The 13,242-nt window shown below is 48.0% G+C and overlaps 1 protein-coding gene and 1 long non-coding RNA gene across 7 annotated transcripts in view; both read right to left on the reverse strand.

The window, feature by feature from the left end:
• Positions 1–548: 548 nt before the first annotated feature.
• Positions 549–7,846, reverse strand: LOC142065402 (ankyrin repeat domain-containing protein 40-like). The gene is made up of 5 exons (XM_075111481.1): positions 7,586–7,846; positions 6,780–6,928; positions 4,790–5,275; positions 4,063–4,238; positions 549–3,319 (listed from the first exon to the last, which is right to left on the reverse strand). The coding sequence occupies exons 1-5, from the start codon at positions 7,717–7,719 to the stop codon at positions 3,179–3,181; spliced, it is 1,086 nt and encodes a 361-aa protein (XP_074967582.1). The 5' UTR covers positions 7,720–7,846; the 3' UTR covers positions 549–3,178.
• Positions 7,847–8,576: 730 nt separating this feature from the next.
• The window catches only part of LOC142065144 (uncharacterized), a 32,390-nt gene continuing 27,724 nt past the window's right edge, over positions 8,577–13,242 (reverse strand). For 5 of the 6 annotated variants that reach the window (XR_012663293.1, XR_012663294.1, XR_012663295.1 and 2 more), the window contains one exon: positions 8,577–12,593. This is a non-coding gene — a long non-coding RNA (uncharacterized LOC142065144). The remainder of the gene's footprint in view (positions 12,594–13,242) is intronic. The other variant, XR_012663298.1, reaches the window with a different exon arrangement.

Here is a 13,242-nt window from a genome sequence, read left to right on the forward strand (position 1 = left end):
AAAAGTTTGTCTTGCACCTTCCATTGCATGTATTTGTTACAGGACTAGCATCTTCCCTTCCTTATTTTGCACAGGTATAAATGATGAGGTAACTTTTAGTAAATTGGACTGGGATGTAATTCTGACCTGTCTGATAGTGGAGTCTTTCTCTAGTGCATTGAAGATGAAAGAAAAATTCTGTCTTTCAGAGCACAGGAACCATGGTGCCTTTCTAGTAACTACCTTCAGATTCGACTGTAACGAGCATCTCCACAACAGATTAATCTGTGTGATAAGTGTCACCTTCAGAGCTCGAGCCCAAGATAACTATAATCTCAGATCTTCTAGGAATGCTAAGTGAGAAGCAAGTAGCTTGTTTAAGCAAGCACCTCCGACATGCTTTCTCCACGCTGGTTTTGGCAGCCTGACAGTCTCTATTAGCTGTTAAAAATCATTTTTTCAAAGCTGTATTAGAATTTGAAGAGTGTCCTGTCCCCTCTAGAGTGCCCTGTATCACCCCCCCCCCACACCCCCTGCCTCCCACCCCCTGAAAAAGGAAGAGATCTCAGTACTTGAAACAACTGATACTTTAATATAAGTGAAGAGTAGCAATGTCAGTTCAGTACAAGTTTGTAGTGCAAACAAAAGTTGTCCTTGGAAGAACAGTAAGTTTTGTAAACTTCGTTTCAGTTGTCATACCAACAGTTTCTTATTCAAAGAAAAAAAAAAAACAGAACCCAACAAAAACCAGTTAACATAACTAGTGTGCCTTAGACTTTATCAAACTGCATAAAACATACAAAAATATTTCTCTGAATGCATAGACTTACTGTTATTATTACAGTCAGATCATGATTAAAGTTTTAGTCTTATCACATTAACAAGTTATTTGTGGAAACTAGAGCAAATAAAGCTTTTTTTAAATCGGCTCCTCCTATGGCTGAATGGTCAGTAATTAGTCGAGGCAGTCTTTGCACTGGTTTCCTAAACGAAGGAACTGAGAAGTTAGATACTCTTAATTTTGAGCCACTTAAATACTGCTGTTTTTCAGACAGTTATTGCACATAATCTGAACTAGCCTCTAAGTTATGCTGAAAAGACAAATATACAATTGTTAAAATAAAAAAATCCTTTCCTGTCCTACAAGAAAAATGAAGCGGGAGCTGTAGTTAGGAAATTTTACTTCATACTGTGTCACAGTCTTGAGCTTACCAGGAGTTGAACCGGGCTTTAAAGCAGCCTAGCCCCTGGCGAGAAAAGGGCCTGGACCGAGCGCAGGGCAGTAGCAGAGTTTAAGTGATAAGATGGATATAGAACAAGTGGGAAAGGATGATAATTATTGCAAATGCACTAAGCAAGAGTTTTAAGCCTAGAGTAACTTGGTAAAATCCTGACCCCAGAGTGCCAAGTGTCTCTTCTGCTGGCGGAAGGGTTTCTATATTGTTATGACATGCATGCTTTTGCTGACCTCGCTCGGAGGAGCCACTTCAAGGGTACAGCAGCTGTGCTGCAGGAGGCTAGGACAGGGCAGGAGCATGCTGCTCCTACCAAAACATGTTGATTGTACTATTTATGGTCTGAACGTCAAGTGTTCCACTCCAGATCAACAGCAACAAACACTGCATCAGCTGTGCATCAACTCTGCTCTAATGCAGCTTAATATGGGAGAGATGGGAGGAAAATCAGTACAGGGTGGGGGGAAGCAGAAAAAACAACTCCCTCGTCCCTCCACCCACCCCAGTACCCGGTTAAGGTTTTTGGTGCAAAGGTTGTCATCATACTTCTGGTACCAAAGAAGAAAAAAAAAAAAGTATCACTTTGAGACTACCATGTTAACAGGAAAAGCTTCAGGCTGTTAATACTCCAGCAGTGCTGTGACTTATATCCTTTGTTCGGACTGAAAGGGAATGACTTCAAGGTGTGTTCTAATGATGACTTCTGCCATTTGTAACACCCCAGGTGCATGTTTTTGTTGTTGACATGCAAATCAAACAGTCTGTAGCTTAACCAGAGTTTGGGGTTGGGTTCCCACCCCTCCCCAAAAAGAAACCACCTCAGTTGAAAGCACCTGGAGGCATTGGCCCTCCTGGTACTCATCTGGCTAAAGCTCTGGGCATATGGAAAAGTGAGAGTAGACTGTGCACCATGTAAAGTTACAGGTTATTTACTTGCTAGTGGTGGATGTTTCCAGTTTAGTCTGGCTAATGGAGAGCGTGGTATGCTCCTTACGGCTGTGATACCTCAAGAGTATACTGTTGTGCTTCTCCTGCTCCTCACAGCAGAAACCATCCCACACACCCTGAAACTGGTGTGTGAGGGTGGCCCAGGAAGAAGTTGCCTGACTTCCCAGCACTACCTTCTGGTGTGAGTAATCCGTGGTCTCCTCACATCATTGGGAAAAGAAATAACTAAAACTACAGCCCCAGATTTGTGATCCCCTCCCAAGCTCCTGAAACACAGGGCCTTTCTTCTGAACTGGCCCTTCAGCTTGCTTTGTGACTTAAATCCTCCTTAAGTGAGGCTGCCATCCTTTTTTTTTTGTGTGGAGGCGGAGGGATGTCAGCACTTAAGTTACGATATTCTCACAGAGGGAAGAAACAGGCATTTAAGTGTGGATGCTCTTACTCCACTTTTTTTCAGCCCAGTGAAAATTCTTCTCCTGTCGCTTCAGAGCATTAAATGTTTCTAGCCCCAGATGGCTGTGACGGGGCAAGAGATCAAGGACTTGCAAGTTTTACACTTTGAGAGAGCAACTGTTCATGGTACGCCAAATACCCTCTGATATTTAACTTGAGACATTTAAAAAAATATATATAACACACACACACACACACACACACAATTTCCTGAACCGCTTTTCCGTGACACTTATTTGGTCAAAGAGTGGGAGCACTCGACATATATTTCATATCAATAATTAAGTCTTTCCTACGCTCTGTTGCCAAATACAACTAATAAACTTCCCTGCAGTACATTGGAAGCATGTGATTTTAGTAGACAAATGAGGTATCCCTTAGCTGAATACAGTATTGAGTAAAAAAATAAAAGCAAAGGGGATATTAAATATAAAAGATAAATTAGTAGTTAAAATAGTAACCCTAACAATAACTTAAGGTTTTACACACGCTTAGGTCACTGCCTTCGAAAGGCAGCAGCAGAGAATTACCAGGTTTTCCTTCTCCAGATGCATCCAGAAGAGTCAGTACGTCAGCTTTGACGCTCTGCTGTTGTAGCACGGCCTCTCGGTCAGGGCTGATGCAGCATTTCGGAAAGGGGAGCTGTCGGTTTTCACAACTAACTCCAGCTCTTGAAAGTCCTGAAGTCTGGCAACATCCTTGTCCTTTTAAACAACAGACAGAACGAGGCGTTGCTTCAAAACATACCTCGTCTTACGGTGTAAATACCTATAATAGCTCAAGGAAGTAAAAACTAACATGGCAGGGAGGTGACGCCCAACGGTAGGACTAAATACTGAAAGGAAAAAACCCTACCTGTATGCACTCCTTCCTGCAAAGCATGCTCAGGGTTTCTTTCTCCCCTTAACCATAGACTTTTCCCCCATGACCCTCGCTATGATTGACGGGGTTTGTGCACATCACTTAACTGACGGTTGTGACCAAATGCCTTTCATTTACCGACCCCCCAGAATAGGTATTTTTGGAACAGAAGGGCATGTTCACTCGCTAATGGCATCTCTTTAAATTATTCACATGCCAATTTGTGGACTTTTTTTCCCTTTACTATTTGTTCTTTTTCGGCAAGCAAACAGTGAAGTAGTACGTGGCAATTTTGTTAAAAGCATGCTAATGCACCGTTTCTGATACATTTTTTTTTTAAAAAATCAAGCTGTAATAGTTTCACGCGCTTTAGGAGCTGAAATACTCTGCCTGTTTTGACAAGAATATTTTAAGTAAGTTGTGCTGAAGCTTTAAGAAAAGTCCAATATTCATTTGAATTTGTGAGCTTAAGTCGGTTTTTGGTTTAACGCCAGGCCATCCATGTTTTGCCGATCTTTTTACAGAAATACCTTCTCTGAGGTTTGCAAAGTGTCAAGTCAAATTAATCTTTGATTTCAATGCTTACCTTTCTTACTAGTGTATTAGGTAATTTTCTGATCTTCTCTACGTGTTCAGGATTAACGCCCAATTCGCAGCAACTCACTCGGAGCAGATCTCGATAGGTCAGTTCTTGTCTGTCCAGTTCAATTTCAATGAAGTCACTGTCTCTGAGGTTCTGGACTCTCACCTTAAGCACAAGTTCTGAATGAAAAAAGATAAAAGGGGTTTTTTTCCTCAGAAAAAACCCCAAGAAGACAACCCCAAAACCAAAACAACAAGCAACCCGAACCTTAACAGGAAAGTATTTACCGTTACCTTTTGAATTCGGGTTTTATAATACGAACCTATTGCCTCACTGAGAAATACCGTGCCGTTAATGGAAGCTTCCATTTAAACAGAAAGCCACAGGGGAACCTGTGCACAGTGTTAAAATCCTGATCCACCCAGTCACAAAGTCGTTACCAGGGTAGTAGAGATGCATTTAATACTACATAACATAGTGCAAAATTTGAATTTTTACGTTGATTGGACTGATCCCTCCATCAGTTTGCAAAGTAATTACTGTGTTTAAAAGTGTAACAGTTATTTTACTTAGCAGAGCAGAAAAGAAGTTCTGGGTACTTTTGGCCAAAGAGTTCAACACCTTTGCTTCTCTTCCACGTGAGAGTAAGTGGTTTTAACTTCATCGTTCACCCAGTAACAAAACCACGGAATGGAATATCATAGAAGGCTGGGAAATGACGCTTCATTACCTTGCATGTTGTATGGGAAAGTTCCAGTAAAGAAAAAGGGCTGAAACGTTGGTGCGGGACCGACGGGAGAACCCTGGGTTTGCAGAGGCGCAGCCTGGCTGGAGGCTACCGGAGAGAGCAGAGCTCTGCTGTGAGGCAAGGGCGGCTGGCAAACGGGGCCGTTCCGTGCGTCAGGCTCGATGCATTTCGGTGCTGCGATAGTTGCTGACGGGGCGGGAAGCTGTTCCGCAGCGCCTAGTGCAGGGAAATCATCTTCGCTGCTGCATGACGTAGGTGTGCATATGCTTTCAACCTGAGTTGCTGATGAGCGAGGGCTAGCTTCACACTGGGAAGCGGAAGAGATGGAAGCACTTTCATTCTGGGATGCTGCCAAGCTGTCTGGAAGGGTTTCTTCAGTGTAAACGTAAGGGAACGGTGGGCTGGCCAAGTAGTTTGCAACAATTGGCAAATTTAAATCCTTCACTCCTTGATGTTCGGTTTCTTCCTCTATTAAGTTCAAAGATGGGGGTTAGGGGATGGAGAGAGAAAAAAAACCACCGTGTTATTGGATAGATCTTTCTCATTTTGAATATCGTTAGTTTTCCTATTGTATCTTAAAACTACATCACCTAATCAAAGGATGATAGAAATGTATCTAAGCACGAAACACCTGGAAGTCAAGTGGCTGTAAAATGAAAGAAAAATCTACAAACTTCTGCAATGTACCACGTTTTTTAAAAGCAAAGTGGGGAAAAGTAATCACTGAAAGATACGTCATTTTTAGCGGTGTTATTCCAGCGTTTTCAAAGGGACTGACCGGTAGTTCTTCACTGAACCTCATTTTGCAGTGCTCTTAATTACACTGCTGTAAATGGCTTATTATGATACATGCCAACAAATTAAACCGAGCATCTTGTCAGGTACAGGAATATTTGATATAATGCCCAAGCTAAATCTTCTCTTGCTTATAAGTACTTTGGTAAACATCATTTCTTGTCTGACTGAGGACTATAGGGTGTTAATACTAGTGTCAGAGCAGCTCAGACAGATCTGCTCAATAGCACTACGCTCCCAGAATAAAAACCACTTGGGAGAATGTGATACGTGTTTATTCCTCAGGAAACACACAAAAGCTTAACAGACAGAAAAACAAGGCAACCATGAACAGCTCATGTACACCTGACAGTTTAGATGTTGGAACGCAAGTCCTTTGCCATGAACTAACTCCCAAGAGATGAGCGCCTTGCCCAAAAGGAAACAAAAACGCTGATGCAAAGGACGTGCCATTCCTTCACTTGTGACTCTTGTAACCTTAGTCATGATTTAGCTGCAACTTCATTTAAGGTAACCGTGCGCTGTTGACGTACGAGCGTATCACTGTAAAGAGCAATTTAAGTGCAATTAGCAGAAGACAGAACATCAGCGTTCCCAAAGGTGAAACACTTGAAAATTTTCATCTGGAGCACAGTACCTGGGTGCTGATGGAAACGGGTGCTGGCGGTGTTCCGGAGTGTCATACATCTAGCTAGGCTTGCTGTGCGGACAAAAAGTGTAAGATGACAGAACTATGGGGCAAAACCTAATCGTACCGCAAGTCACAGCAAAACGCTCGGAAGCCGCAACTTCTGAGGGGCTGCAGTTGTTTTGAGTGGATTTGTAAGATTTCTTACGGTCGGACAACAGTCAAATTGTACAGTTGTTGAAGTCTCCGTTCGCAGCCTGCGTGCTAGCTTCTGCTTAATGAGAGCAAGCAGGACGGCAGCCGCACATTTCCCAAAGAGCATGGCTCTTCAGTCCCTTGGTGTCACAGCTCAGAGTAAAAGGCCTTCCTACCTAAAGTCCCCAAGTCTATTTGCCCGAGTATAAATTACAGCTATAAATCGGAGCTGTCCAAGGAGATAGAGTAGTCCCAGCCAAGGTTTTGCCAATCTACCGCCTCAGATAAAAGCATTAACAACACTTTAGTCTTTAGACCAAGAATTCTAGATGACTTTTAAGACAGAAATGGTACCTCCCAAAATCTTCCGGATGCCTGGTTTCGAAGTTAACTGTGCAGCCAGCTCTCCGTTCGCGGTGAGGATCTGCTTGTCTGCACCAGCATCCAGCAGGCAGGAGACGACCTGAGCATGGTTCCGCTTACAGGCCCAGTGCAAGCACGTCCTGCGGGGATGGAAGCAGAGGGGCTGTGTGTCAGCCTCAGGTCTATCGCCCCGGCTCCTCCTCACGTGCCTGTCCTAATTCACCTGAGCTGCATGTAGAGCGATAACAACCGGGAATGAAGTTTCCTTCATTGCACCACTTTTTTAAGGGTATGATTCTACGGTAAGTTCTGTGGGGGAAGACCCTTCTCTAGCTTGCTACAGTGCAAACAGTGAGTGATTCTCCACCGCCTTTGGAGAGAGCCGTGTCAGCGAACACGGGCAACTTCAGAAGGTCCTCGAGCGAATGAAACGCATGGTGACAGGCGGAAGGCCTCCTTTTATTATGATCCTCTTTAGCGGTAAATCTCAAAGCCTCCCGAGATTAGCATTTCCTTTTTTGTAAATGGGAAAACTAAGAAGAGCCGCGTCCTCAAAGCGGCTCTCCCCGGCCTCTGCCGAGGGGTGCCCCGGGTCCCAGGCCGAGCCCCTCGCCCTGCGCGGCCAGGGCAGCCTCAGCCTCCCCCGCGGGGAGAGCCGGGCCCGGCGGCCACCCCGGCCGAGCTCAGGGCCTGGCTCCGGCCCCTGCCGCCTCGACCTACCCGTTAGGACGCGCTTAACCCCCCCCCTCCCGCAGCGCCCCGGGACCGCGGCGCGGCCGGCCCCCGCCGCCCCTCACCAGCCGTTGATCTCGTTGCGGGAGTTGATGTCCGCCCCCGCTCCCAGCAGCCGCCGCACCTCCTCCGCATCCCCCAGCGCCGCCGCCTCCCGCAGCCGCTCCGCCAGCTCCCGCGCCTCCGCGGCGCCGCTCATCGCCGCTGCCGGGGCGCGGGGCCGGCAGCCGCCGGGCACGGTGTGTCCCGCCCCGCACCTCGGCCCGGCTGCAGTGCCACCCCGCCGCGGCGGGCCCGCGGGAGCCCGTCAGGAGGGGACGGCGGGCCGGGCGGGCTCCTCAGCGCCGCGCCGCCGGGCCCTCTCAGCCCCGCCGCCCGCCGCCCCGGCCCTGCGCTCCGCCGGGCGCCCTCACGGCCGCCGCCATCTTGTGCCCGGCGCCGGAGCCGGGGCGGGCCGCGCAGGGGCTGCCCCGGCCGCTGCCAGTCCCTTGGGCAGCGCCTGAGAGCAAACAGGCTTGGGCGGGACGCGACGCCCAGGCGCTGGGGGGACGCAGGGGCCCAGACAGGGCGAAAACGCCAAAACTGAAGCGTTTCTGAAGGGCTTTTTCCACCCTCGCCCGCCGCCCTGCCCCGCAGACAGCCCGGGCCGTGCGCGGAGGCCTGAGGGGAGACGGCGCCCGGGGAAGAGGCAAAAGGCTGCCGTTCAAAGTGGCCTGCCCGGCAAAGGGGCGGCAAACCGGCTTTGTCTTCTTCGGGGTGTTTTTAACACGCTGAGCCTGGCTCCTGCCATCGCGCCGCGAGGCCTCTGTGGGCTGGGGCCCGCCATGTATCGCGAGGCTGGGTTTAAAAGCCACGGGCTGGCCGCAAAACTCCCCGGGCACCCCCAGCCCTGGCACCCCTAATTCCCAGCCCTTGGCTCTCTGGCGTGTTGCTCTTAATTAAATCACCGCGGTGCGTGTTGGGGAGCTCTTTTTAACTCCACGGTTTCTATTTCGGCATCGGTGTCTGCCACCAATAAGGAATTCACACTAAGCTGGAGGTTATTTTTTTCATTGCCTCGCTTTTATTGCTTACTTTTCTTATTAGTGTCGTTATTTTTAAACTGCCGTTTAATTTAGGACTTGGGTTGCAGTCAGTCACCTTCCTTTCATTCGGCAGAGGCTGAGGCCCACAGGCGAGGCCTTTCTGTTTCTCCGAGCTCAAACAGCAGTGGCATTTTTAACTGGCATGCCAAAGGGTACGCAGTGCCTCGGTGGTGGTTTTTTAACACCGGATCACATGCTGGTCACCTCACGCAACAGACTGCAACGGGCTGAGCCAAAATTTTACCCGGCTTGTACCAACAGACACAACCAACTGTATGAGAAATGATTCAGAGAATGGTTTGCAAACAAGATTTACCCCGTGACAACTGCAAATTCAGACCTCAGAGACCTGCAAGATGAGCTTTTAACTGGACGCTGCTGTGACCCAGATCTTTTTTTTTTAGCGCTCTCCCTTTTTCAGTGAAAGCTGTCTTAAATGCCCACACTTTAACCCACGATCCCTTTTGTCTGTTTTCAGCATCTGTGGGATAAAGTCGAATACCAAAGACGTGGCTCACAAATATGGAGACCTGGGGACACGTTCTAAGGAAGCAGAACGCTGTCTTGCACGCTGTGAAAGCTTTAAATCCCAACTTGTTAAATCTGGAAAAATCCAATAGGATAAAGTGGCAAAATAGCTTTTTCCAAAGTCGTACGTGATGTCTCAGACAGATGGGGAAAAGCTGTTCAGGAGACGAGTGCAGGAGTAGGCCTAAAAACAGAAACACAGTAAATCTGCGCTGTGCCACTAGGTGTCACGGTGGAACAGCAAGAGGAGCTCAGTGTGGCTTTGTGCTTCGTGCTGTAATTGTAAAATGCCTTTAGATTTGCCTCAGCACATCCATAGTGTCTCCATACAGCTTTGATCCTGCGGATTTCAAAGCTCTGTGCAGTGCAAGGGACATTATGCAATGTTTCAACAACAAGCGCAGGGAAGCCCTGCACAATGAGACGATTTCTTTAGGGTTATGGGGCTTTTTTTTCCTTTTATTTTTTTTTCCCTCTACTTGAGCTCCTCTCCCAAGGCCACACCAGGGCTTTTAAGGACTCGAAGCCGGCGGGCGATGCACTGAGACGGTCTCTCTCACGCTCTCTTGGGATGAGTATCCTACTCTGTCGTGCTTGTGCCAAGCCCTGTTAAATGCAACTCGGGTTCACCATTGCTTAGTTACACAACGTACTTCTCCCTGGAGTCATAAGATTTCCTCCCGCAAGAAAGACTGTGTAGAAGAGGATTAGCAGCGAGTTCACTTGACTCAAAACTCCCCACTGCTGCCATGAGCCTGCTCATGCCTTGCGCGTGGAGCCTCAGACCCCCCTCCCACGCAGTGCCCCCTCCCCGTTTATCAGCACTAGTGTTGCACGCACCAAAACCGAGCAAAGCCAAGACCGTGTTCTCTCCCTGCTCCTTCCCTCCCCTTTCCCATATGGCAGGTGGGATGGTGCCCGCACTTGGCAAGCCCTCACGGTGCCGGTACCTATGCAGGGCACACGTGCATACATCTCCCTAGCGAGAGCAGCAGGGGCTGCGCGGATCCGGATGCGCGGAAGCAGGTGCTGGCAGAGGACTGGCCATCATCACCTCTGGAAGCTGCTGGGAATCGCACCCGCTGCTGCCTGCTCACAGCTCGACTGCGCAAAAGCGAGCGGTCGCGTCGCCTCCCAAATGTGCCTTCTGAATGTCCTTGGCCTTCAGCAGGAACACACTGAGCTCTGAGCCGTGGCGAGAGCGTTTGTGTGTGTGGAGCCCAGATCAGTGACATTTTGTTTTCTTTGTGATTTAGAGGTGCTCAGTGCTCCCTATGCGGTCACCGCTCGAGGGGGAATCGTATCCACCAGCCTTGGGCGCCGCCCTGACAGCCTCGGGCATCGCTGGGAACGCGGAGGCATGCCTGGCAGTGCAGAGCCAGCGCTTAGCTGTTACGTGCTTGGACATCCTGCTGCTGCTTGGAGTAACCACAAGGCAGAGTTGGGCCATTCTTTGTCCTCAGAGCAAGTTTTCCAGATTTTATTGGTTTAGTTTTAATATCTGTCTTTCTGCAAGCTTCCGACTGTGACTGAACCTCTGGATTGATTCTTTTCTCCTTTTTTGGAGAAACCATGGTCTGTCTGTTTGGTGTTTGCTTCTGGTTGTTTTTTTTAAGGCTTATGAAATTTTTCACTCCCTTTGCATTTCAGGTTTCATTCCCCAACTCCTTTAACCAAGTTCTCAGTCATTTACAATTATTATTAAATATCTTTTTAAGGGATTAATTCCCAGTTACACAGTGATACAGCTGTACAATCATATTTGAAACACCCAGTCCCCACCCAACCCACCAAAATAATGTTTCCAGCAATTTCAACCAACCCTGCACTGGTGTAAGGGTATTAGAAATAAGATTTAGGGATAGTCAGAAACCCTAAACATAATAGTTAATGTGCATATGCACAGAGAGAGAGAGAGATATTTAAAGCTGTTGTGGCATTAAGGCTCAGAGAAATGGCAGGACTGGTGGAGAATAAAGATGGAATGAATGAAAAGTCAAGCCCAATATTCACCTAGGTTTAAACTAATTTATGCTGCTTACTTTGGGCCTTTGAGCATTTGAATGCAGAGGAGGCGGTCTCAGAGCAGTCAAAGCCCGAAGGGAGAAGCAGTTTCTATCATACCAGTTTGTGTGCTGGCCCCATGGAAGTCCCTGTGTGAGAGTTTGTAGGTGAATTAGGTTAAATTCGAAGCGCCACGTTATCAAGTCTGAGCCTGCGTCACCCAACGCTCGCTTCATGCCCATGGGAAGAAACATGCAGCACAGAGGCTGATTCATCTCATCCTGGGGCAGGTGTCTAAGAATAGCACAGACAAATCATCCTCTGGAGATGCCTATTGTGTCCTACCTGCTGTCAAAGGAGCCAAAGGAAACGAGCTTTGAACCCAGTAATTTCCAGCTGTCTAGTGTCAGGCAGGCTGAGCACCTGAGGCGAGGTGGCTGGGGCCCTTCCTTCAGCTTCTCTGTTCTTGATGAGATAAATAAAACCTTACAGTGTCTTGCAAAGTTGCAGGGAGCTCACCAATCACCTTTCTTTTGACCTTAAATCGTGGCTCTTTTCACCAGATCAGTGGGCAGGAATTGCAACGCTGATAGTGGGCTGGGATTTAGGACTGGTCTTAGCCACCTGGAGCATCCCTGAATTGCAGTGCAACCAGCTATGCTGTGGATTTTCAACCCTGCTGAGCATCCTGCAGGGGCCTGATGGGAAGCTGGGTGCCTAAGAAAGAGATTTTTCAGGAGGAGTGAGCACACACACCTGCAGCATGGAGTGAGATTTGATGGGGGCTGGAAAATGGCATTGATATTTGGGGGAATGGTTATCTGCTGGGGAAGGATCTGCTCAGGCAGCCAAATCTGTTTAGAAATCAGGCAGAGTGTGTGGCTGATTTTTTTTTTTCATTTGTTAATTTAACTTTGTTCCTATTTGTAGGACAAATAAATAATTTCTGAACAAACAAGTCAGAGGACTGGAACCTGAGGGGGGTGGTACATCAGCTCAGGGACTCGTGGTTAAGAAGTCCAATAGATTTTGATAACAACTGGAAATTGTTGAGTGGATTAGTGTCTAAAGCCAGTTTGGCTTCAAGTAATGACAGGCCTGAGCTGCAGTGCCGTGGATCCAAACTTCTCCCCCGAGGGCTGTTGTTGCTTGTGTTGCGGTTGTGGGTAGGGTCTCCAGGCTCCCCTCGGAGCTGAGAGATGTCCTAACCCAGAAAACTGAGCAGGCAAGGGGTCGCCTTTGTTTTTTCCCCAGACATCTGGCTGCATTCCTCTCTGCCCAGGTCTGGAGTCCCTCGCTTTGCTCTCCCAAGCCATGAAACAGGCTCATCCTGGGGACGTGGGGCAAATGTTCGTAGCTGCCCGACTCCTGCGTATGGCCATGCCCGATGTGGGTGTTTGGAGCCAAAAGGCTTCTGTGGGTCTTGTCCCAGTTCATCTCCTGCAGGAGCTGACTCCTGTGGGAAGCGCACATGCTGTTAACAAGCTGATGGAGACGGTTCACTGCATTCCTAAAAAAAAAAATTGTTTCGCCAAGACAAGGTCTACGTTTGTTTCTGCAAGGCTTTTTCCTTTAAAGAAGCTGGCCCCGTGCAGAAGACTGGATCGAGGTGTCTGGAGTCTCCTTAGGCTCTGTTTTGGCCATCAAGGAGAAAGCCACAAATGCAAATCATAACCGGTTACACTTAGGGGCTATGCTCTGTGCACTCTTCGTGGTCCTGAGACGCGACCAGTCAATTAGAAACTCTCCGTTGACTTGGATGGGCTTCCAACCAGACGCTATACAATTCAACAGAGTAATTAGCAAAGCTGTAACTAAAGAGGTCTCCATGGAGATTGACAGCATCACCTCCCAGCTGGTACATTCTCTGCCTCCTATTCTAAATTTGTTCTCGCTGTCTTCCTGGCTCTAATCCATAAGGTTAGCTAAATCTTCCAACATTTGTGATACATCAAAGCAGTGGAGAGAAGGACAAAGGCTGTTGGGAGGGGGCAGAGGAAGAAATAACCCGGTGCCTTAAGGAAAGCAACAGAAACTGTTCAGACATATATAGTCAGAGTTTTGAGAACGGGATTAGGCAGAACAGCACCTCTGCCTGCCTGTCA

The sequence above is a fragment of the Phalacrocorax aristotelis genome, chromosome 16 (genome assembly GCF_949628215.1).
Source record: "Phalacrocorax aristotelis chromosome 16, bGulAri2.1, whole genome shotgun sequence".
Lineage (NCBI taxonomy): Eukaryota > Metazoa > Chordata > Aves > Suliformes > Phalacrocoracidae > Phalacrocorax > Phalacrocorax aristotelis.

Excerpts from the sequence above, each read along its gene's own strand:
- LOC142065402 (XM_075111481.1), bottom strand. The coding sequence starts at position 7,719 with ATGAGCGGCGCCGCGGAGGCGCGGGAGCTGGCGGAGCGGCTGCGGGAG. Across the intron at positions 4,239-4,789 it reads TTTCCCATACAACATGCAAG|AACTTGTGCTTAAGGTGAGA; the intron begins GTAATGAAGCGT and ends TTTTTCATTCAG. Across the intron at positions 3,320-4,062 it reads CTAATACACTAGTAAGAAAG|GACAAGGATGTTGCCAGACT; the intron begins GTAAGCATTGAA and ends GTTGTTTAAAAG.